The sequence below is a fragment of the Balaenoptera physalus genome, assembly GCF_965194825.1.
Source record: "Balaenoptera physalus genome assembly, chromosome: 16".
Classification (NCBI taxonomy): domain Eukaryota; kingdom Metazoa; phylum Chordata; class Mammalia; order Artiodactyla; family Balaenopteridae; genus Balaenoptera; species Balaenoptera physalus.
Window position 1 is genome coordinate 24,326,406 of NC_138898.1, and position 24,043 is coordinate 24,350,448.

At 58.1% G+C, this 24,043-nt stretch overlaps 2 protein-coding genes across 2 annotated transcripts; both read right to left on the reverse strand.

Annotated features, from left to right (window-relative positions):
• Positions 1–272: 272 nt before the first annotated feature.
• On the reverse strand, positions 273–17,378 carry MYH7B (myosin heavy chain 7B; the record flags this gene model as incomplete). The annotated part of the gene is given in 36 exon segments (XM_082430023.1): positions 273–424; positions 500–637; positions 1,094–1,189; positions 1,272–1,376; positions 1,468–1,638; positions 1,723–1,848; positions 1,935–2,331; positions 2,760–2,875; positions 2,973–3,097; positions 3,221–3,570; positions 3,696–3,892; positions 3,983–4,101; positions 4,189–4,315; positions 4,986–5,375; positions 5,454–5,544; positions 5,861–6,006; positions 6,094–6,270; positions 6,928–7,170; positions 8,126–8,381; positions 9,170–9,306; positions 9,408–9,531; positions 11,318–11,435; positions 11,637–11,724; positions 12,150–12,226; positions 12,307–12,439; positions 12,532–12,711; positions 13,801–13,971; positions 14,155–14,304; positions 14,397–14,515; positions 14,817–14,955; positions 15,070–15,173; positions 15,844–15,942; positions 16,992–17,055; positions 17,169–17,303; positions 17,305–17,351; positions 17,354–17,378. Coding segments are annotated over 36 exon segments (5,292 nt in total). The 3' UTR covers positions 273–412.
• On the reverse strand, positions 17,178–24,029 carry LOC309645334 (myosin-7B-like). Its single transcript, XM_082430386.1, has 8 exons — positions 23,953–24,029; positions 23,515–23,670; positions 22,137–22,243; positions 21,829–21,972; positions 21,190–21,346; positions 20,871–20,898; positions 17,418–17,438; positions 17,178–17,261 (listed from the first exon to the last, which is right to left on the reverse strand). The coding sequence occupies exons 2-7, from the start codon at positions 23,600–23,602 to the stop codon at positions 17,426–17,428; spliced, it is 537 nt and encodes a 178-aa protein (XP_082286512.1). The 5' UTR covers positions 23,603–23,670; positions 23,953–24,029; the 3' UTR covers positions 17,178–17,261; positions 17,418–17,425.
• Positions 24,030–24,043: the final 14 nt, after the last annotated feature.

Consider the following 24,043-nt stretch of genomic DNA (forward strand, 5'->3'; position numbering starts at 1 on the left):
CTCTTTCCATCCCTTGGAGCACAGGGAGGCTGCGGCCGGCCCCCCGCTCCAGGGCAGCGTCTCCTGCCTGAGCCCAAACCCCGCGCAGGAGCCTGCCTGGGAGCATACCCTCGGCCCCTCCGTGTGTTGCCAATTTATTAACAACAAATAAATCAATTAAATGGAGACTATTAAAGAATTTATTTTAAATGACTGATGTGGACCTGACTTTTGTCCATGAGACCATGTGCTCCCCTCCGCTCCTGAACCCCAAAGAATGAGAGGGAACCCGGTAGGAGCTGCAGATGTGGCGTTTATTCAGGGTGTAGCAGAGCTTGGGGTGGCGAGGCTCCAGCAGGGGTGGATGAAGAGAGGAGAGGATCAGGGTGGGGCAAACAGCAGGTGTCCCTCTTCAGAGCCCAGGGCTCAGGTGTCACTCCTTGTGCTAAGGGGAGAGGGGTGCCTGGGTGAGCTGCCCTCCACGCAGAGGGCAGGGTGGGTGCCCCACACCACTCCTCACCTTGGGGCCCAGGGTGTCCCGGGTCCGCGCCCGCAGCTTGTTGGCCTGGGTTTCCGCCATGTCCGCCCGCTCCTCCGCATCGTCCAGCTCGTGCTGGGCCTTGCGGTACTTGGCCAGGTTAGTGTTGGCCTGCTGCTCCTGGGGGCACAGGCAGGCCTGCTCACCCTTTGGTCACTGAAAGGGTCAGCACCCCCAGAAGGGGCTGGCTTCTCCGGGTCCTCACCTCTGCTCCACCACCACTGCCCGCGGCCCTCCTCCCTCCTCACCAGTACCCACAGCAGGAAGGAGGGGGTGGAGCCACTCCTTCCAGAGGCACCCGTGTGCCAGACCTGGCTGGAAGGGGAAGGTGCATTCGGTCCCTTCAGAGACAGAGCTAGGTCTCACGTCTTGCTGGAGCTGTTAGAAACGCGTCTTTCTTCTCGCTGGGCAGTGGGGTCACTGTCCCAACCTACACACAAAGCCAACACGGGGGAATCCACGGCCCAGCGATGGAGCAGGCCTGACCGGCTGCTGGCATCCCACCTGGCTGCAGAGCCTGGGGCCAGCTGTAGAACTTGGGTGACCACAGGCATCCTCAGACACCCGTGCACTCACCGCCTCTTCACACTGCCGTTTGTAGCTCTTGACCTTGCTCTGCAGCTTGTCCACCAGGTCCTGCATGCGAGCCAGGTTCTTCCTGTCCTCCTCGGCCTGGGCAGGCAAAGGGGATTCAGGTCTTGCCCGAACCAGGCCAGCTCCAGGGCTGCCCCCCTAGGTGAACCTGATCACCCACCTGGTACGCGAGCTCCTTGACCCGGCGCTCGTGTTTCCGCACCCCCTTGAGGGCCTCGGCGTGCTTCTTCTGTTCTGCGTCGAGCTCGGCCTCCAGCTCCCGCACCTGCAAGCAGCCAGCACGTGGGCCTGGTGCCCTCAGCCTGCCCTCGGGTGGCCCACCCTGCAGGGCAAGGGACTGGGAGGGCCGCACACACCTTGGCCTCCAGCTTCTGCACCTGCTTCTTTCCTCCACGGAGGGCGGCTTGTTCTGCCTCCTCAAGCCGGGCCTGCAGCTCCCGCACCGTCTGCTCCAGAGTCTTCTTCATCCGTTCCAGGTGTGCGCTCGTGTCCTGCTCCTTTTGCAGCTCCTCTGCCATCACGGCTGCCTGTGCGGGAGGAGGTGGCGTGGTCGGGGGTCAAAGTCCCTTCGGACTCTGCTCGGGGCCCCCACGGTCCCGGCCCAGCCTCACGTCGGTGATGGCCTTCTTGGCCTTCTCCTCGGCTTCCCGCCTTTCCTGGGCAGCCTCCTCCGCCTCCCCGCTCAGCTGGGCCAAATCCACCTCTAACTTCTTCTTCTGGCTCAGGAGGCCTGTGTTCTGGGGAGGGGGTGGGGGGGTGGGCAGGGCTTTAGAGTCGGCCTTCAGGCCCCCGCCCCATGCATCCCTGTGACCCCCGTCCTCACCTGCGAATGCAGGAGGTTGAGGCGCTCGGTGGCCTCCAGCAGCTCCTGTTCTGCCAGCCGCCGGCTGCGCTCGCCCTGCTCCAGGGCGGCTCGCAGCTCTTCCAGCTCCGCGGCCAGCAGGGCGGCCCGCCGCTCCAGGGCCTGTGCCTGCTCGTGGAGCTCGGCCGCCAGCCGCTGCTCCGCATCCCGCCCCGCCTGCTCCTCCTTGAGTTGGGCCTGCAGCAGCCGCATGGCGGCCTGTGCCTCCGTGGCCTGGCGGGTGGCGTGGCCCAGCTGCAGCTCCAGGTCGTTGAGGTCACCCTCCATCTTCTTCTTGAGCCGCAGCGCCTCATTGCGGGCCCGAGTCTCTGCATCCAAGGAGGCCTGCAGGGACTCCACTGCCCGCTGGTGGTTGCGCCTGTAGTTAGGAGGGATGAAAGGAGGGGTCGTGGCCTGCGAGAGACTTGCTTACAGACACGCAGGGAACACTGGAGACGTGAAGCCAGTTGGAGAATAAGTGACTGATCGATCTCTCCCTGGTTTCAAGCCCCTTGTGTCTGCCTGCCTGTTGCCCATCAGAGCAATTTCACAGCAGACAGACAGGGACTGAACTCTGGCTCTACCCCCACTGTGTAACCTTGGGCAAGTCCTTTGGCCTCTCCGAGGTTCACCTCCAAACTGGACGATGGTCCCCACCTGAGAGGGTCGTGGGTATGGGGGCATTAGGTGTCTGTGCCAGTCCCCTGCACAGTGGGGCTCAGCCAACATCACCCGCCCTTGTGCTCTCAGGTGGTTGGGATGGGGGAGGCTGTCGGCCCGGGGAGGAGGGACAGGCCGGCCCCACACCTCAGGTTAGTGCACTCCTCGTCTTTCTCCGCCAGTTTCCGGTCCACCTCAGCCTTGACCTGGGATAGCTCCAGCTGGATCCGCAGAGTCTTGGTCTCCTCCAGCTCCAGGGCCCCCTGGGGTGCAGAGCAGATAGTATGGGGATGGGGCCATGAGTGTATGTGGAGAGGGCAGGCCAGGGAGCAGCGGGTCAGTGTCCACCCCGCCCCTGACCTCGGCCTCCTCCAGTGTGGCCTGGAGCTCGCTCTTCTCCCCTTCCAGTGCCTTCTTGGCTTTCTCCAGCTCCTGGATGCTCTTCCCGCTGAGGCTGACCTGGTCTGTGAGGTCACTGATCTCCTCTGCAGAGTGGACAGGGCACTGAAGGGCCACCCCCATGGCTCTGCTCCAACTGTGTCACCCTGTGTGACCCTGAGGGACTCCCAGTGACCCCAGAGCGGCTCTGACCCTGGGGTGGGTCATACCTTGCAGGTTCTTGTTCTCCCGCCTGAGCGTCTCCAGGGCCTCGAGAGCCTCCTCGTGGCTGTGCTGCAGCCGGAAGAGCTCCGTGCCCAGGCTGCGGGCCTCCCTCTGGGCGGCCTCCAGCTCCCGCTGCATCTCCTCCTCCTGCCGCCGCCGCTCCTCCAGCGCCCGCTCCAAGTGCCGCTGCTTCTTGTCCAGCGCCGCGGCCGCTGAGGTCGCCCGCTCCAGCTCCAGGGTCACGTCCTCCGACTCTGTCTGCAGCCGCAGCTTGGCCTTCTCCAGCGACGAGCACTTGGCATGAGCGGCCTCTACCCCCGCCTCTGCCTCCTGCAGCCGCAGTGCCAGCTTCTTTCTAGGCCACGGGAGCAGACGGGATCTGGATGCGCAGCTGAGCCCTGCATCTCCCCTCACCCCTGACAGCTCAGAGGTGCAGGCGCCGTCCCTGTGTGGTGACGGCCTGGCCGGCAAGGCACTCACTTGGCCTCCTCCAGTTCCTCGGTCCTCTGGATGGCATCTGCCTCGTACTTGCTCCTCCACTGGGCCACCTCGGCGTTGGCCTTGGACAGCAGCCGCTGCAGCTCGGCCTGGGCTTCAGCCTCCTCCTCGTGCTGCTCCCGCAGGAGGTCACAGTCATGCCGCGAAGCCTGCACGGCATGGGCCAGCGTGCTCTTGGCCTGCAGAGAGCCCAGTGACCTCAGCATCGGGCCGGGCCAGTGGCCCTGTGCCCACCCCGCCTGCTCTGTGGCAGCCAATAGCTGGCCCACCTTGCTCTCCTCCTCCAGCTGCCGCCGCAGTTCCTCCAGGCTCTGGGTGGCCAAGGCCTTCCCACGGCTCAGCTGGCTAATCAGAGACTCCTTCTCCTCCAGCAGGCGGCTCAGCTCCCCTGCAGGCCAAGGGGCGAGCCGGCAGGTCAGGTGGGTGAGGGGCAGCACCGAACCCCGCTGTGGCCCAGCCAAGCCCCCGGCCTCACCACTCTCAGTTTGTAGCCGCCCCCGCTGGGTGCTGGCATCTGCCAGTTGCCGCTGCAGCTCCTCCACCTTGACCTTGGCCTCGCTCAGCTGATCCTCATAGGCCCGGCACAGCTTCTCTGCACTGGCCTGGGATCCGGGGTCAGGGATCAGAAAAAGTTTGTGATTCACAGGGCAGGATCTAGGGCTGCCAGTCAGAGACGGGGACCCGGAGTCGGGAACTAGCAGGCTAGACACGTGCCCAGGAATCAAAGGGAGAGCAGAACCCCACGTTCAGGGTCGGAGATTCTATTGCTGGACTATGGCTTAAAAGATGAGTGTCAGAAGTGAGAGGGCTGTACTAGCCCCAAGGCCGGTGGGTCAAGGTGAGGTTAGGATACTAGAGCGTGAAGTCGGCCGGGGACACTGGTCAGAGGTCAGCTGTCAAGCTTAGGTGGTACAAAGGTCAGGGGTCAGGGTTGGGTGCTGGGATTCAGGACAGGAACAGAGTCAGGACAGGTATGAGGTCAGAATTCAGAGGTCAAGGACTGAGAAGTTGGAATTGGATGCTGGGTCAAAAATCCCCTGGAGTCAGGGCACAGAGTTTAGGAGGTAGGGTCAGAGGTCAGGACTGGTGTGGGGTTCAGGCTGGGTGTCAGGTGAATGGATCAGGAGTCCCGATCGGGTGCAGGGCCAGGACTAGTATGGAGTCAGACTGGCAGCGGGTGGTCAGGGGTCAGCTGCTGGAGTCAGAAGTGGTTCAGTCAGGATAGGCTGCTAGAGTCGGGTCAGAGGTCGGGATCAGGAAGGAGGCAGACACCTTGCCGCGGGCCAGAGTCTCCACGCTGGCGCCCAGATCGTCCACCTCCATGCGGAGCTCGCTCTTCTCCTTTTCCAGCTTCTGCCGCGCCCGCTGCAGACTGTCCACCTGCTCGCCCAGCTCGGCCGCGCTCTCCGCCTGCTTGCGCCGCAGGGCAGCCACTGTGGCCTCGTGCCGCAGGGCCACCTCCTCCAGTTCCCGCCGCAGCCGCCCCAGCTCGGCCTCATGCTTCCGGCAGCCCTCGCGCTGCCCCGCGGACGCGCCGCCCGCCTCCTCCAGCCGCTCGCTCAGCTCCTCCAGCTCCCGGGCTGCTTCTGCCCGCTGCTTCTCCACGCGGGCCCGGGCCGCCCGCTCGGCCTCCAGCTCCTCTTCCAGCTCCTCCGCCCGAGCCTGGGGATGCGCAGGCGGCAGTGTCACCTCCGTGGGCCTCCGACCCGGGTCTCCGCCCACCCCCGTTCCCCCGCACACCTGCAGCTCCTTGATCTTCTTCTGCAGCTGGGCCCCAAGGAGCTGCTCGTCCTCCACTCGAAGGTTCAGCTGACTCAGCTCGGAGTCCTTTCTGGAGGTCACAGGGTGGGCATGAGCCGGCCCAGTGCCTAACTCCCATGCACCTGCCTGGGGCCCCTCCGTACCCGCCCCCAGCACACTCCCTGACTGAGGCACCTCGCCCGGAGCAGCCCTAAGTGACCTCATCCCTGTGTTCCCTCTCAAGCCCGGGCCCTAGATCCTGGCCCTTGGTGACCCCCTACACCCTAGGGTTCAACCTCTGCTGTGATGCAGAACTGACTAGAGGCCAGGGGGGTGAGAAGCGGGGTGCAGGTTCAGGAAGCCCCCTGTGGCCAGGAGGTCGGGGCTGCGGCCCTCCCCACGCCTACTTCTTGAGCTTCTCCTCCAGCTGCTGCTTGTCCTGGGCAGCATCTGTCACCGACTCCTGCGTCAGTTTCAGGTCACCCTCGAGCTTGCGTTTGGCCCGCTCCGTGTCCATGCGCAGCTTCTTCTCTTGCTCCAGGGAGCACTCCAGCTGTGGGCAGGACGGGGTGGGTGGGCTCTGCGCCATCCCGGCTGTCCCGGCCCCACCGCACAGCCCGCTGCCGTGGCCCCGACTTACATCTTCCACCTGCTGCTCCAGGCGGGCCTTGGCCTTGGCCAGCGCGCTCACACGGTCCTCCTCAGCCTGCAGGTCGCCCAGGGCCTGCTGGTGGGCCTCCTGCAAGGCCTTCTTCTCCTTCGTCAGCCGGGCCACCGACTCATCCAGCGCCGCCATCTCCTCCGTCAGGTTCTTCACCTGTGTCAGGGCCAAGGTCACCACGGGGATGCCTCCCCCGCACTCTGGTCTGAGCGGCCGCCACACCATGCCACAGCAACCGTCCCCTTCGAGCCAGGGAACCTCGGGCGAGTCACTTCATTCTGAGCCTCAATTTCTTCATCCTTAAGGGATGATTATAGCGTCCTCCTCTAGGGATTAATGAGCAAATGCTCACAAAGCCCTGTGCACAGTGTCCGGCCCAGAGTGAGAGATCAACAGACACCAGCTATTCTGGGGATTCACAGGTGTTTAAGCAGCTATTTCCCAGTCCTGCCTTCCTCGGGGAGCCCCTGTGAGAACCTGAATAAGCGGCTAACCCTGCTGAGCCCCCCTTTCCCCTCCTGTATGATGGAGTCAATACCCCAAGTCTTTGAACCACGTGGGCTGCTGGGAGGGTTCAGTGAGGGAAGGCACCTGGGGGACATGGAGCTGGTGGACGACAACCACTAGCATTTGCTGAGTACCTACTACGGGCGGCCCGGTGGCGAGCGCTAGCACAGGCTCGTTACACACTAAATCCTCACCCGCCCTAATGAGGGAAGTGCTGCTATTAACAGCAGCATTTAACAGATGAGGAAATTGAGGCCCACAGAGAGGAAGACACCCGCCCAGGGCCACAGCCGGCCCGGCCCACACCTTATTCTCCGTGGCTTGCTTCTCCTTCTCGGCCTTGGCCAGCGTCAGCTCCAGGTCATCAATGTCCTTCTTGAGCTCTGTGCACTCGTCTTCCAGCTTGCGCCGGCGGGCAGCCAGGTCAGCGTTCACCTCCTCCTCGTCCTCCAGCCGCTCGCTCAGCTCCTTCACCTTCGCCTCCAGCTGCACCTTGGACTTGATGAGCAAGTGGCAGCGCTCCTCGGCATCCGCCAGGTTTTCCTGCTCCTGGAGGGGGACACGGGGAATGGGGCAGAGTCAAGGCAGCTGAGGGACACCAGGCCAGGCCCCGGAAAGCAAGTTCATTTGTCCGTGCAGAGGCTGGACACACGCTCGGTTGGGCTCCGGGACCAAGGAATGCCGAAGACCTGCTCTTGGCCCTGAAGGCGTTCAAGTGTGGTAGGATAAGGGCTCAGGTAGAGGGATGGACGGGGCAGCAAGAGGGGAACGTTAGACAGGCTGGGGGCAACCCAGAGTAAGGCCCAAACAAGGGCTCTAACAGAGAAGCCAACTGCCAGCTCTGCCCACACTGGGCTGAGGGGGTGGGGAGAGCCCTGCACGGCCACGGAGGGCTCAGGTTCTCTGCCATCACTGTTTCCTCACTACCTGGCTGCATAACGTCTCCTGCTCTAGCAGGTGAGTTTGTGAGCACAGGCCTGTCTGTTCTCCCACCAATGTATCTCCAGAGTTTCCATGGGGCCTGACACTCAAAGTATTTGCTGAAGGAAGGAATGGCTCTGTGGACTTGGGGAGGATCCGGACCCTTGATCTCTACCCTCTGGTTGTTACTGTTACCTGCTGCCTGGGTTCCCGTGGCCCTTAACCAGAGAAGGGAGCATGGGGCTGTCTCGGGGATGGAGAGGAGGGGAGAGCTGGGGAGATGGGGCTACACTGTAGCTTTGCAGGAAGCCACGGGGGCACAAGGCGTGGCAGCATTAGGACACGTGCATAGACTGGGTGGGGAGGTCGGGAACATGGGAGGCTGCGCACGGGCACAAGCCCATGAGCCTCCGGAATAGGAAGGAAGACCCGGGTGAGGCCTGAGCACCCAGAGCACGCCAGGTCCGCCCTGGCCGGGGATCTGGTTATGGTATTTCCTCGGAGCGGCCTGGGGTTCTCTGAGCGGGGCTGGGGGCCGGGGGCACCAAGTCGCAGAAAGAGACCCTGCCCCTCCCCTACTCACTGCCTGCAGCTGCAGGGCCAGGTCGTTCTTCTCCTGGGTGACGCTGACGTGCGTCTCCTCCAGCTCCTGGCACTTGGCCTCGGCGGTGGCCAGTGCCCCTCGCAGCCCCCGCAGCTCTGCCCGCAGGGCCGCCAGCTCCTCCTCAGCCTGCGCCGAGCGTAGTAGTGGCTTCATCTTGAAAAAGAGCTTCATCCATGACCAGTTCTTGACGGCGTTGAAGGCGCGGATGTTCCACTGGATGGTGAACAGGGCATCCCTGGGGAGGGGCAGCCACAGGTGGCCAGCAGGTTCAGTGCCGCCCCTTCATAGTGACAGCCCCGATGTTCCCTGAGCACCTACCCTGGGCCGGACACTGCACTGAGCACTTTAGCGTGGGACCTCGTTAACCTTCCCAACAGCCTCTCAAGTAGGTCCTAATCCTCTGCTTTACAGGCGAGCTTGAGGGTGAGGCCCAAGGTCACACAGGTCTGCCTCTGGGGCAGGAGCTCAGGAGCCCTGAATGGCCCCTGCAAGTGTCCTGAAGACACCAGGGGCGGTTAAGCCACTGGGCTCTTTTATAAGGTCAGACTGCCTGGGCTCACATCCCAGCCTCCCACCTCCCGCCACAAGCCAGCTGACAGGCTCCGTCTGCTCAGACACCCCCTCTAGTGAACAGAGATGATCATGGCACCTACCTCTCAGGACTGTCCTGTACTTTAACCGAGATAAATTCAAATAAAGTATCTTGCCCAGGGCTTGGCACTTAAGAGTCTTGGGAAACACTAGATGCCCTGATTACTACTCCAGGCCACACTCTGGGATGGCCTGGAGCACAGGCAGGTTCTCTTACCTCAACTTCTGAGGTGAGGAAGTGGTAGCTGGGGGCTGAGGGGCACAAGCCACAGCCTTGCCCCTTGGGAGGTGTGGCATGCAGGCAGCCACACGGTGAAATCTGACCCACAGGACGGTATGACAGGGTTCAGAGATCCTGGGTTCAGAGGGTCCTGCGAGCTGGGGGACAGTGGCTGTGCCCCCGCATCCCCCCCACCCCCTTCCGACACCCACCTGCCTCCAAGCAGGCGCTGGTACTCGAGGCGCATGAGGCGGCCCCGGCTCCGTGCCTGCAGCAGTGTCAGGACCTTGGCCAGACGCTGGTCACGAAGCTCCTCCAAGACACCTAGAAGCCCAGCCTTGAAGAACACCTGGGGTGTGGGCGGTAGGTATAACCCTCAGTCGCCTGCATGACCCCTGCAGTGTGACCGCCCACATCCGGTCCAGTGCCCTAATTCCCTTGTGCCCTGACCTTGGTATGGCCAAACTGGTACTGGGTGTGGTCGATGTCCAGCGAGGCCAGCAGCTTCTCTGTGGCCTTCCTGCTGTCCACGAAGGTGTCGTCCGGGATGGCGCTGGGGTTCAGGATGCGGTACCTGGGGGAGCGGGAAAAGGGCTGGAGAGGAGGGTGCTGGGCAGGGAGCCGACGACGGAAGAGGCTGGCCCCTCAGAGGCTGGAGTAGAGGCTCCAGAGGGGCACCCCCTGAACAGGCTGGCGGGGGACGGCCTTGTGACACCTGAGGACTGGGCATACTCTGCTTTGAAAGCTTGGGTAGCATTTAAATGCATTCAGTAGTTAAGTTCTTTAAGAGCCTACAGCATTTACAAAAGGCATACAGCACTTTCATAAGTTTTTAGTTTATAATTTTTAATAATTTATCATTTTTTTTCAGAAGGGCAAAAAAAGTAAAGAAGGTGATGTGTTACAGCGTATCACAAACTGAAGAAACACTTGGGAGAGAATTCTAATCAACAAGAGCAAGGGTTCTGGCACAGCCACTTCTAAAGGGGACACACTTGCACATGTGTACAGGGCTGTGTGGGTCAGGCTGTCGTGACCACACTGTGAAGGCAAAACCCTAGAAACACAAAAAGGCCCCTTACTAAGGGACTGATGAACAAAGCACGGTTCACTGGAATATGGGATATTTTACTGCCATAACAAAATGGATGCTGCTACACGTGTCATTACATTTATCCGAAGCCCTAGAATGTACAACACCAAGAGTGAACTGTAATGGAAACTATGGACTCTGGGTGATTAGGATGCGTCAGTGCGCGCTCATCAGCTGTAACAAATGTCCCACTCTGGTGGGAGATGCTGATGACGGGGGAGGCTGTGCACGTGTGGGGGCAGGGGCTTATGGGAAATCTCTGTGCCTTCCCCTCAATTATGCTGTGAACCTAAAACTGCTCTAAAAAAAGAAAGTCTTAATATTTAAAAAAAGGATGATGATGCAGACTTATGTCTATTAATAAGGAACAATCTCCAAGACATACAGTTACAGGGAAAAACAAAGAGAACATGTGTGTGTGCACCCACGTGTACAATATTTGTATGGACACATAAGTGTAACGGTCAGCGTGGATGGCCCCAGTTACTTCTGAAGGGGGAGGGAACTGTGCACGATTGCAGCCTGACAAAAATCAAACCTATAAAGGGAAGGCAGAGGGGCTAACAGCACGGGCCGAGCACTCAGTTGGTGCCAGCCATTACATAAAGTCTAGTCCACGTGAACCCTCATTCAACTCCCAAATCTACCTCCAGCTCTGCCTGCCCCCCCACCCTTGAGCTCCAGACTAACAAATCCAATCTCTCCCTCAACTTTCCTATCTGCTGGAGACATTTCTTTTTTTTCCGGCCATGCTGTGTAGCTTGTGGGATTTTAGTTCCCCGACTAGGGATCGAATGCCCGGGGCGCTCAGCAGTGAGAGCGCAGAGTCCTAACCACTGGACCGCCAGGGAATTCCCTGCTGGAGACATTTCAAAGTTGACATGTTCAAAGTCAAGCTCAATCCACTCTCCCACTACTTCCCCACAAAATTTTAAAAATCCTATCTTGGTTTCTCAGTAAATCTACCACCAACTCCCCAGTTGCTCAGGCCAAACAACCAGAAGTCACCCTTGTATTTTCTTTTTCTTTCTTATTCCACATCCAATTCATCAGTAGCAAGGCCTGTTGGCTGCACCTCCAATATTTACCCTGAGCCTGTTCACATCTCCCCCAGCCCACCGCCCACCCCCAGGTCTCAGCCATCAGCATCTCCCGCTGGGATACCTTCTGGCCTCCTCCCCAGTCCCCCTGCATCCTCCTCGGTGCCCTTCCACCCCCTCAGGCTGGAGCTGGGGAGGAGCCAGGGCTGGGGCAGGGAGACACCCACCGTTGCCGGAAGTCAGCGTAAAGCAGCCTATTGGGGAATCCCTGTCGGCAGATCCGGATCCCCTCCAGAACCCCATTGCAGCGCAGCTGGTGTAGCACCAAGAAGGCATCCATGACCCCTGGACATGGTGGGGGTTAAAGGAAAAGATTAGAGGTCAATGGACACAACTTCATGCCCCAGAAAAGACGAGAAGTCCAGACACAGGGCTCACTTTGAGGCTGAGCAGGCCCTGCGGAGGGGGCAAGACCCAGCTTCCAGTCTGCGCTGTCCCCTCCCTCCAATGTGCCCCCACGCCACCAACCCACCCTGGGGTGACTACCTGGGGTCTTGTTCTCGTTGGGGACAATGCAACGGACAAAGTGGGGCTGTGTGGCCCGCAGGTTGGTCATCAGCTTGTTGAGGTTCTCCTGTGGGTGAGGAGAGGGGAGAAAGCACAAGAGGGCAGAGAAGCAGAATTGGAAACCGCAGTGGATGAGCCCCTTAAGGACTGCGCGGTAGGTGCCTAAGCGTGTCTCTGCGGTGCTGCCCTTTCACTCTGCTCCTTGTGACCCTTTGCCCTCTTCTGTTTGACTGGGTCCCCGTTACCATCACCAAAGTCTTCACTCCCCCACCCAATCCCTGTGGCTCCGGCCCCATCCCCCCCAAACCCTGCCCAGGCAGCATGGGGACGGGAAGCAGCACAGACTTGCTGTGATGTTCACGTGGAGAGGAATTAAACATCACTGCAAGTCTTAACGGCCGCCCGCCCAGGGTGCAGGGGACAGAGCAGGGAGCCGGGACGGGGTGGAGGCGGCAGGGTGAGGGCCTGCACGAGGCCTAGACTGGGCCTCACCTTGTGTAGCTGGGACACCGTCTGGAATGATGCTGCCTTCCGACGCTTCTCTTTCACCCCAGACTTGGGGGGCTCGGCTAGGAGAGACGTGGGACCAGTCACTCCAAGGGACATCACTCTGCGAGTCCCCTACAGAATCTCATCCCTCTGTACTCACTAGAGCATGAGCCAGCATAGTTCTCGTAGAGAGTAGCCAAGAGCTTGTTCTGCGACTTTTGGAAGATGGGGACCACCGTCTCATTCAGTGGATCCTTGTTTTTTTCCAGCCAGCCCACGATGCTGTAAGGCACCTGCCAGAGACCAGACGGGGGCTGAACCGAGGTGGGGGAACCCGGAGGAGGGAGGAGAGAGGTCAAGAGCTGGGGTTTCAACAGGCACCTACCACGCCCGCGTAGTGGACCACCTCAAAGTGGGCCTGGTATTTGCGCTTCTTGTCAGGCCGTGGCTGCTGGAAATTGGGCGACTTCCCCGCGTGGTTATCATAGAGCTTGGCCCGGAAGCTGGCATCTGAGGCCTTGGGGAACATACACTCCTCCTCCAGAATGGACAGGATGCCCAGTGGCTGGGGACAGGGCACAGCTTGAAGGGCCTCCATCAAGCCAGCCCATCCAGGCCGGGCTGGATCCCCATTTCCTGGAGCCCCTCCCTCTGGGAGCTTTCCCAGACCCTCCAACCTCAGCCATCTGCCCTGAGGGACAAAGAACTGACCTGCACCCAGGAGCCTTGTCTTCTAAGAAAGAAAGTTTGTGGTTTGGCTTCCAAGCCCTTTCTGCCCAACTTGCAGCTCTGAGTTGTTCTCTTTACTTATAAGAAGTGTGCAAACTCAAACCGGCATCCGTGGTCTCACACTCTCACACGTGGTACAGTCAAAAAAGGCAGCTGAGTTCAAATTCTGGCTTCCTCACTTAGTAGCTATGGGGCCCTCAGACCTCTCTAAGCCTCAATTTCCTAACTTGCAAAATGGGGAAATGAAAACTTTCATTGTTGTTATAACAGCAAAAGCTGTCAACCACCTAAATGTCCACTAGTAGGAGATTACAGAAATGCATGAAAATCATCTGCTGCATGAACTACTGTGCCTTCTTCAACAAAGCACCATGCTCAAAATACACTCTCAGAGAAAAGGTAGGATGAGAAATGCGTCTGTGTTCATAAGAGAAAAGAGATGCCCAGGATAAAGGACTGGGAGGAGACAGGTTGTGGTAGGATTGGGAGACACATCTTTTCTCCTTTATTTCTGATTTTTCAATTTTTCTTTGATTTTTCTTTCTTTCTAGTCTTTATACAATAGGGAAATATATGTAATGTTTTATAGACAAATAAACAAACACACCCTACCCTGCTCTGTAGTTCCGGACAGTTTTGAGGGTCCAAAGAAACTGTGGCTGCAACAGTGCTGGGATGCACGCTCACACACACACACTGCTCACCAACACACAATCACACTCAATCTCCAAAACACCTAGTCACACACATGCACACATTTCCATTCATATACACGTTACACACACATGTGCACAGCCACGCTCATACATGCACACACACATGCAGGCTTGCACACGCTCGCTCACACACAGGTGCGCATTCATTCCTGCTCACCCACTGCACCCATGCCTTCCCTTCCTTGCAGTGACCTGGCCCCGGGCCTCACCTTCTCGATGAGGTCAATGCAGGGCTGCAGGTCCAGGCCGAAGTCGATGAAGACCCAGTCGATGCCCTCCCGCTTGTACTCCTCCTGCTCCAGCACAAACATGTGCTGGTTGAAGAACTGCTGCAGCTTCTCGTTGGTGAAGTTGATACACAGCTGTTCAAAGCTGTTAAACTATAGTGGGAGGCGCCCGGCTCAGCAGGCCTCCTTGTAGACAGGGACAAGGAGACCCACAGAGGACAGGGATGTGCAGGAGCTCACCCCGCTTCCAGGCAGACACCCAGGGCTCTTGCCCCTACCCCCAATGGTCCTCCACCCCAGAGACAACGGAGCCTGGGGGTGTGGGCCTGCCCTCACCTCAAAGATCTCAAAACCGGCGATGTCCAGGACGCCGATGAAGAACTGACGGGGCATCCTGGTGTCCAGCGTCTGGTTGATCCGTGACACCAGCCACCGGAACAGCCGGTCGTAGGTGGCCTTGGCCAGAGCCCCCACGGCAAACACCACCTGGAGGCGCGGGGAGGCTGCTCTGGGACCTGGCAAGGAGGGGACCCTGCCCCAGCTGTCCCCAGGTGGGCCCCGGCCTGCCAGCTGCTCACCTGCTCCACACTCTGACCCTTGGTCACATACTCGTTCCCCACACGCACTCGGGGGTGCAGAAGGCCTTTGAGGAGGTCTCCACTGCTGACCCCCATCAGGTAGGCAGCCTTGTCAGCACCTGGCAGGGCACATGGGTGAGATGAGGGGGAGGAGGCCAAGAAGACGGGTACTTGGGAGCTCTACCGGCCTCGACTTAGGGTTATGAGAGGGAGGTTGGAAGAGGTCAAGTTCAGGGTCAGCAAACTGTACAGCTCAGGAGGGTGAGGGTCTGGAATTGAGAAGTCAAGGTTTACAATCAGGGCCAGGTTAAGACTGAGGTCAAAGGCTGTGGACAAGTCTTAGGGTTAATGGTCACGGACTGGATGCTGGGATCAGGGTCAAGAGGATGACCAGGTCAGGCCAGGGTCAGGGCCCCTCACTCTCGGTGCCGTCGGCCTCAGCCTGCTCCTCCCACTGCTTCTGCTTGAACTTCATGTTGCCAAAGTGCAGGAGGGCCCCCACGATCTTGTAGCAGGCACACTTCTCATCCACGCTGAAGCCCAGGATGTCCATGGCATGCTGGGGGGTGGGGGGTGGAAGGCTCAGAGAAGTCTGGGCTCCTCCAGGGTTCAGCCGAGTGAAGGGCACTGGACCTGCTCCCCCAGGTTTCCTCCCCTCCCACCAGAGACATACGTCAGTGGCCATGAGCTCCTCCCCGTCGTTCATGTTGTCCACAGTGATGACGCCCTGGCTGCAGAAGTGGTAGTCATAGGGGTTCATGGACAGAAGCAGCATGTCTGGGGGACACGGGGCGGAGAAGGGCAGGTCGGCTGTGTTCACCCAGCTCTCCTCTGCACCCCCATCCCAGCGTGGTAGGTCCTGGGAGCCAGCCCGGCAGGAGAGTGTAGGGCCCTCCCGAGATTTTGTAGCTTGAGTTTCTCTCCTCGACTCCCATGCTCATGGCTTCTCTTTCTTTAAGGTTCTGAGAAATGAGCCTCGGTCCCTATGTCTCACTCATCTTTTGACCATTGCGCAAGCCACCCCTATGGCCCAGACCCTGTGCTGGGTGCTGCGGCCCAGCGAGGACCAGATTCTGCCCTTGAGGGGCTTGCAAGAGAGGGGAGCTGGGCCTAGACAGAGCCATTGCTCCCCACTGGTGCTAGGTGGGGCCTCTCTAGTCTCAGGACAGCAGGAGAGACAACCCTGCCAGGGCAATGGTACTAAGGGGCCCATTTCCTAGCACGAGGAGGAGAGGGCTCAGCAAGAACTGGAAGTCCCAGGAAGGGGGTGGGTGGATAGAAGGGGCTCTAGGTCTCCAGGAAAGAAGGGATGTCACAGACCCCAGAACAGTGGGGGAACAGGTAGCCCAGGGCCTGATCTGATGGGGGCCGGGACAAGGCTGGGCAGCCCAACTGCCACCCAGACCTGTGGGCTCCGATTCCCACCCCATCTGCTGCTGGCCCTCACCCTGCAGCTCTGGCTTCTTCCCCGAGAGGATCTGGTAGTAGACGTGGTAGCCTCGCTCACCGGGCAGCTGGAAGATCACCCTTGACTTCTCCAGGAGATCTGGGGAAAAGGGAGGCGCTGGCCTAGTTTCCCGAGTGGGTCACCCCACTATGGCTGAGGGGCAGGGAGGACGTGTCAGCAAGGGGCAGGGGTGTGTGTGGAGGTGCCGTGTCTGCACACATGCCAGCATGTGCTGCAGGGTGTCTCTCCATCAGCGCACGTGTCACGGCGTGGGAATGTGTATGTTTGTACGTCTGTGTGTCTCTGCGTGTGGGTGTATTAACGTAGCTGTCTGTGTATGGGTCTTGATTTGTCTGTTCTTTCATCTGTGCTTTCATTCCACCATCCACAGACCACACTCCTTTCCTCCAGAGCACTGCTGGTGTGTCAGTGTGTGCACCGAGCAGAGCCTCTGTGTGTTTGCGCATGGGTCGGTCGGGGCATGAATTATGACGTTCCCGTCTATCACCACCTGCCCATGCTTATCCATCAGGATCTGGCCATGCACCCCAAGATGGGGAGCAGTCAGCGTGGGGGCCCCTCTATGCATGCAGCCTGGGCACCTGGTGTCTATGCAGCAGGTCTGGGTCAGGCGGGATGGGCAATGGCCCCAGAGAGGCATTGGGGGAGGCTTCCGGGAAGGATGGGGACTTGAGGTGTAGAGATGAGGCCAGGGCAGGAGGGGCACAGGCCTGCCCTATCGAGGGCCAGAGAAAAGACTGGGATGGTGGGTGAGGGGAAGGGCCCAGTCACAAGGAGCCTGACTGGCCAAATAAAGATTTGGGTCTCCATCTTAAGGTGATGGGATCTGGAAAATGTCTTTAAGCAGGAATGCGATGTGGTCAGATTAGTCTCTAAGAAAAGATCACTCTGGCTGAAAGGAGATCCAGCAGAGGAATGGAGAATGGAAGACCACACGGGGGCTGGGGGAATGTTCCAGGTAAGAGGTGAGGTGGCCTGAGCTGGGCTGTGGCCAGGGGATGAAGAGAAGCGCCTGGGACAGGTGGGAGCCCCAAGAACTTCATGACAGACACTCAGTCTGAGCGGAAAGACTCAGGCCTGGGCCCGTTTCCCCATCCTCACCCTCCCCCACCCTCTCCTAGACTCACAGCTGTCAATATCCGCGGATGCCAGCTTCCCAGAGGGACCAAAGTGAATGCGGATGAACTTGCCCTGTGGGCAGAAAAGCAGCCTCAGTTGGGGGCCCAGCCAGCGCTGCCCTATTTGTCCAAGGTTCCCACCACCTTGTGTCTCCCCACACCCGGCTCTCCCACTGCGGCACTCACGAAGCGGGACGAGTTGTCGTTCCGCAGGGTCTTGGCGTTGCCAAAAGCCTCCATGGCAGGGTTAGCCTCAATGATTTGATCCTCGAGGGTACCCTGGTGGTGGCGGGCCGAGGGCTCTGTCAGCCCGTGGTCCCGGGGTCTCGGCCCATCCCAGACAACCTCTGGTTGGGAAGGGGAAGGGGAGGGGAGGGGGGTTCCCCAGGACCTCATAATTGTTGCCTGCCCCACTCACACCAGCCCCATACCTACCCTGGTCTTCATGGCCAGAAACTGCCGGGAGGAGAAGGAAGACAACGTTAGAGGGTGTGAGGTGTCACCAGGCAGGAGCGGGCAGTGGGGTGGTTAGCGGGACAGTGAACGTTAGTCACCCAAATGTGTACCCGCCCCCGACCCCTCATGCCCGACCCTCCAGGGACTGTTAGAAGGAGAAATGCTAGAAAGTGGAGCAAACATGGCCCTAGTCAGGGGCTTGAGGCAGCAGCTGCGTCTGGGGGTCTCCTATTCACAGCCCCCCCAAGCCCCGTCTCTGGCCTCCTCCATATCCCTTCACTTCCCATGCCCCAGGAAGTGACCCTGCCCAAGCCCTAGAGGCTCCTGACTACAGTCTATTCCCCTTTAGAGCCCAGCTCAAGTGCCCCTTCCTCTAGGAAGGCCTCCCTGATGCTCTGAGGCTGGAAGAGACCTCTTCCTGCCCAAACCTTCTGACCCCTCCCCTCTCTCTGTGACTGCCCTTCTTCACACTACTCCTTTGTATTGTGATGAGGTGCATTTTCATTGTACAGTTGTACACCGACTATTATTCAAAATAGCCCTGTTGGGTGCATATCATTAGCCCTAATTTGCAAATGAGGAAACTAAGACTCAGAGCAGGAAAGTGATCTGCTCAAGATGGCACAGTGGGTCAGGGGCAGAACAGACACTGAGCCCAGGCATCCTGCTTTCCACGATGCCCAAAGCCACCTGTATGTCTCATCTAGAGGGACTTACTGAATGGAGGGGATCCTCCCCCCTTGCTCTCCTAGCCTCATCCTTGTCTTCCCTCCTTTTCCCTTTCTTTCTCTTCCCTACCCTGGATCCCAGCAGCCTGGGAAAAAAGGGAGAAAAAGGAAGGAATAGATTCTGGAGTGACAGGTGTCATGCCACCTGTCCCATGCCAGGGGACTGTGGTTATTCACTCACCTCCAGGGAGCGCAAGACTTAAAAATCCCCCTGAGGTATTGCTGGGGAGACAGAGGCAGGAGAGAACTGGCAGGAGCCCCTCCCCCGAGCTCCACCCCACACATTCAAGTCCAGGGCTTTTGAACAGGGCCCTCTTTGGAGATGTGGTCAATTTGGGGGCCGAGGGGAGGGAGGTTGATAAGGCTCTTAAGCTCCAGCACCCATGGCCCCTGAGGGGCAGCCTTTCTCTCTACCTCCCCTGCCTGACAGCTCCCCCCAACCCCAACTCCACGATGCAGGGCTCCTTTCTGCCCAGGTGCCCCCTACCCCTGCCCCTCCCAGCTGCATCCCTGCCAGCTCCCTGCCCTCCATTCCTGTTCCTGGACCAAGACCCGACTTTCTGTAGCATCCTCAGAGACACTTAGGGAGTTGGGAAAATGGGGTCGGGGGGGAGGGAGGAAAGAGTACCAAAAAGTCAACAGCAAAAACAAAACAAGACAATAAAAACAACCACCACCACACCAAAAAAACAAAACTGAAATAAAAAGAAAAAACGAGAAAATCAACTGGGAAAATAGGAAGAGGCAAAAAGAAAAAGAAAAAGAAAAAAACTTTAAATGGAAAAAAGAAAAGAAAAAGAAGAAAGAAAAATGTCCCAGAATAAACGCAAGGCTCAACAGGACCAGGAGTAGGGGCTGTGCAGGAGGAGGCTTGGGTTTCTGGAAAGAAAAGGCACCCCATTTTGGGGTAGGGGAGCACACACAGAGCTCTGAACAGCTGGCGCTGGGGCTAGGAACGAAAGTTGTACCTCGAAAACAAAAACAAAACAAAAAAATGGTTCCCCCATTGTTTCAGAAAATTTCAAAAACCATAAAGAAATCATGGGGTGCAAAACTGCCCCTTAACCTTGGCTGTTGGGAATGCCAAGTGCCCTTGGCTCTGGCTGAACCTGCTTGTTTTGATTGACAGCAGGTAACTGTGTCTTTGGTGCATGAAAACCAAGAAAACAATTACTTCTTGGTAAAAGCAGCCTACCTGGTAAACTCTCTCAAAATATGAAGGTCATGATGAAAGGGAAAAAATACATAAAATGCTTAGGAATAGCAATGTGGTCCCATCCACTGTGTTACAGATGGGAACAGTGAGGTAAGCCTGGAACCGCGTCATACAATGTGACAGAGAATGGCCACAGCCTCGCTGGTCGAGCCTTGCTCAGGCCAGAGTCTGCCACCAGGGTGGGAGGCTCAGGCAGGGCTGGAGGCTCTGGGGAATCAACTTTTTAAAAAGAAAAAAAGAAGAAAAAAAAAGGAGAAGAAAGAAAAGAAAAACAGAAGCAGCAGGGAGCAGCGCCCGCGTGGGCGAGTCTTACGGCCTTCTTGCCCAGCCCGTCTCCCAGGGCAGCGACGATGGCAAAGTACTGAATGACCCGCTTGGTGTTAACCGTCTTACCGGCCCCCGACTCTCCCCTTGGACGACACAAACATGAGTCACCAATGTCCATCTGGCTACTCTAATTCCTCCCATCCCCCAACACCCTACCCCTCAAGCAGGGCCCCTCTGCCCTCCCCACACCCAGCTCCCAACTCAGGACCCACACCCCAACTCAAAACTCCTGAGATAAATTAGCCCTCAGAATTGTTTACAAGACAAGCCAACCTAGACCATCCCAGTGAGATGAGAAAACACATTATGATGCCACTGTTTACTGAACACTAACTTACTGCCAGACACTGGGCCAAGTGCTTTACCTATATTGGCTCATTTAAGCCTCAGAAACCTGTGAGGCAGGCACCACTATCATCCGCTTTTGATAGATAAGGAAATGCGGCTCAGAGAAGTTATGTAGCTGTTTCTGCTGTGTGCCAGGTACAGACATTAACTCACTGACTCCTATAGCTCTGTGTGGTAGGTAAGTAGGATTGTTCTGTCTTTTCTGATGAGACTCAGAGGCCCAAGCACACCAGCAGGAAGTGGACCCGTGAGAACTTGAATACAGGTCTTTCTGGTTTCAAAGGCCTTGATCTTCACCAGCATGCTGCACACACACACACACACACACACACACACACACACACATACACACACACCCACACACGAACGATGTCCATATTGGCTTGGCTGGATATAAACTTGGTATGTAAGAATTCTACCACTTACCAGTGAAGGCAAACAAAGGATTAGAAATAAGACTCAGAAATATGGAGACGGTAAGAAGGAGGAAAGGGGTCTCCCCACTCTCCTTGAGTGAGAATCAGAACTCCCAAAAGATCAAGTTGGGAGAAGATTCCAGGCCCTAGGGACAGAGGGTATCAGGGCTGGTGATCAGTCTGTTACCCCCTTCCTGCACACCACCCATAATACATCTGCCCAGAATAGGGGGCAGAGAAAATGCTCTAATTTAGTTTCACCTGGGACACTGACTCCAGGCGGTAAAACCCCTGCCCTAAGCACTTTGTATTCAACCTTGGGAAATGATTTTAGTTCCACTCTCTTCCTGCCAGATGGCCAGCATTTCCCACCCCATCCCCACAGCCCCACACTCACGTGATCAGCATGGACTGGTTCTCTCGGTCTGGAAGAAAGGGGAGGAGATAGAGAAGTTAGCCAAAGTGAGGGACCAGCCACAGGTGGAACACCTTGGGTATCCTTGGCGCTGAGGCAGCCCCTCTACCACCCAGGGCCAGAAACGGGAAGGACCAGGTGGGACCTTCAGACTGCAGGCCAGCTCCCACTCAGAGAGACAGAAGGATTATGCTAGAGTGTCCAGCAGCATCAAAAGGAGGGCAGTGCAAATGGAGGGAAGGGGGTCCTGGAGCCGGGGGAGGGGCCTCGGGTGGGGGAGACGAGTCAAGGCGGCCCTTACTGCGCAGCATGTCATTGTAGGCGTTATCTGCCACAGCATATATGTGGGGCGGGGCCTCCGAGCGGCGCTTTCCCTTGTAAGCGGCTACCACGGAGGCTGTATAGATCGGGAGCCATTTGTAGGGGTTGATGGTGACACAGAAGAGGCCCGAGTATGTCTGAGGAGAGAGTGTATAGATAGGTTGTTGGAGGCCAAGTTCCCATTCCCAGGCTCTAGCCGTCGCAAAACTGTGACCCTTGCAAAATCCCCCAAGGAGCTGCTTAAGGTGCGATGCCACACCCTCTGTGGCCGCCCTAGCCCCGCCCTAGCCCTTACTCCTGCCCACAGCCCGTGGCCCCTTTACAGCCCCATTGCCCAGCCTCTGTGCTGCTGCAGCTACGCCCCTACACTGCCGTAGCCAAACCTCCAGCACTACCTCTAGTCCCGCCCCAGCCAGTGGCCCCGCCTCCACAGCCCCATGACATCACCCTACCCTGCCTCTAGCCCTGCTCCCTCACTGCACACAGCCCCGCCCCTTCCCCCCGTTCTGTCCCCACCAGGCTGTGCCTCTTGCCCTAGCCCCGCCCCTGCTACTATGGCCCCGCCCCCACCACACACAGCCCCATCCCACCCGTGGCCCCTCCCCGGCCCATGGCTCACATAGATCATCCAGCGAGCATAACGCTGGCGCAGGTTGTGCAGTACGGCTGCCTCGTTGAGGTGCGTCATCATGGCCATGTCCTCCAGCAAGTCGAAGCGGGGCGGGTTCGTGGGCTGCAGTTCAGCTTCACGAACCGTCAGCACCTGCCAGGAAGGCCGTATGGTGGGGTGACAGGTGGGCAGGAACAAACTGACCTCAGCCTCTCACTCCTGTACGCTCCCAGACCCCCTTTCATCCAGAGCACACTGGTCAGGAGCTACACCCGGGAAGGCGGAGGAGCTAATTCCGGGAAAAGGGGGAGCCAAACCTTCTGGTCTTTGGTCTCCACGTTGACTCTGCCCCCAGTAGCCTCGGATTTGACCTCAGCCTCCACGTAACCATCCTGTTCATCAGGTACCCAGACCCGCTTCTTCCCTGGGTTTCGGGGAGAGCATGGGGGTTTTGAGAAAGGCTGACGCACATCCAGGGGTTGGGGACCCAGCTGGGGTTCTCAGATCGTGTCTACAGAGCTGTGCCCCTCCTAGGAGCCCCTCTGTCAGGATGCAGGAGTACCCAGAAAAGATCCTTCCAGACACAGACTCCCGGAAGGGCAGAGCTGGGAGGGTCCCTAGAGATCTCCTCAAAGGATTCCCTGACTGAGGTTACACTCCCTCACAGACCTGGATTACACACTTGGGTTCAGATTCCTGCTTCTGTTGTATTTGCCCTGTGGCCTCAGGAAAATCCCTCATTCTCTATGAGCCTGTCCCTCAAAGGTAAAACATTATGGGCATGTGCTTAGTTCCCATATGGAGCAGCCCTCAATATCAGGCACTTAATTCTCAGTGGGTTCTGCCTCCCCCATTTCACTGAAGACTCAAACCCCGGTCTCGTAAGTCTGTCTTATGCTCCTTCCTGCCTGGCCAGCTGGCCCCAGAGCTCCAGGGAGCCCATATTTCATGGTAGTTAAAGGCACAGACTCAGGTGTCCTGCCACTTACTAGTCAAGTGCCTTAGTCAGGACCAGCTCCATAACTTGCAGGCCCCAGTGTTAAAATGCAGATCCTCTTGTTAAGAAATTATTTATAATTTCGAGATGGTGATAGCAGGGTGTTAAATCGAGCATGAGGCCCCTCTGAGGGCGGTGCCCTGTGTGGCTGCAGAGGTTGCACACCCACGAAGCCGGCCCTGGCCCTGGTCTCCATCTCCCCAGGTTGTTGAGATGATGCGTGGAAAGTCATCTGCTCTGGGCCTGGCACACAATAAGCACTTGATACACATTGCCTATTGTTATTATTGTCCTATGAGCAAACCGGGTCATAAATAGTAGCCTTTATTCCTGTCCCCGATAAACAGAGGCTTTGGCTCTATGGAAAGCACTAAAAATAACTCCAGCACAGGTTTTATGGACATGTGGAGGCAGCCTGCACACATACCAATCACTCTCATCTCAGAAGCTTCAGGCTCCAGCCACAGACTGCAGCCCCACGAGGCGGGTGATACTGTCCCATTTTACAGAGGAGCAAACCGAGGCTTGCTCACAGAAATACAGTGATGTACACAGGCTCCCTGGGATTTTATCCTCAGGGCTAAAGCTGTCGGGCCAGAGTGCCCCTTCAGACCCGAGCTGAGTGCCACCCCTCCCCACTCCTGGTCTGAGTCCACAAGGGCTTCTCTGTAGCTGTGCCCCACTCTGCCCTCACTTACCATCCCACAGGACAGTGTGCACCTTCATCTGCTCCTGGTAGCCCTGGCGGAGGTAGCGGGCAGACTCCCCAAGTTCACTCACATCCATCACGGTAGTGGCACTGAGAGGTGCAGGATGAGATCTTAGAGGTTCAAGGCAGTCCAAGGCAGCAGGCACTGGAAGATGGCAGTGACAGGGGAACTGAGGGACCAGGGGCCCCAAACTGGGGCATGATCGAACAACCCACAAGACCTAACGGTAGGTGATTCCGTGGGGCTCCCCACTTCAGCCTCCCTGGTGAGCCCCCAACACACACACACACACTCTCTCTCTCTCTCTCTCTAACACCAGAGCATCCTCTTCCACAGAAATGGAGAGACTTGTGCCAGCCACAAGCACCCTCACCCATCAGCCTGTCTGCCCTCCCCTGGGCTCCAACTCCAGCCCTGATCACCCACCTCAGCACCACGGTGAGGGCCGGGAGCTGGGCTGCCCCTTTTATTGCCGCCGTCAAGGTCAGCGGAGGAGAGCTATGTCAGCAATCTCCAC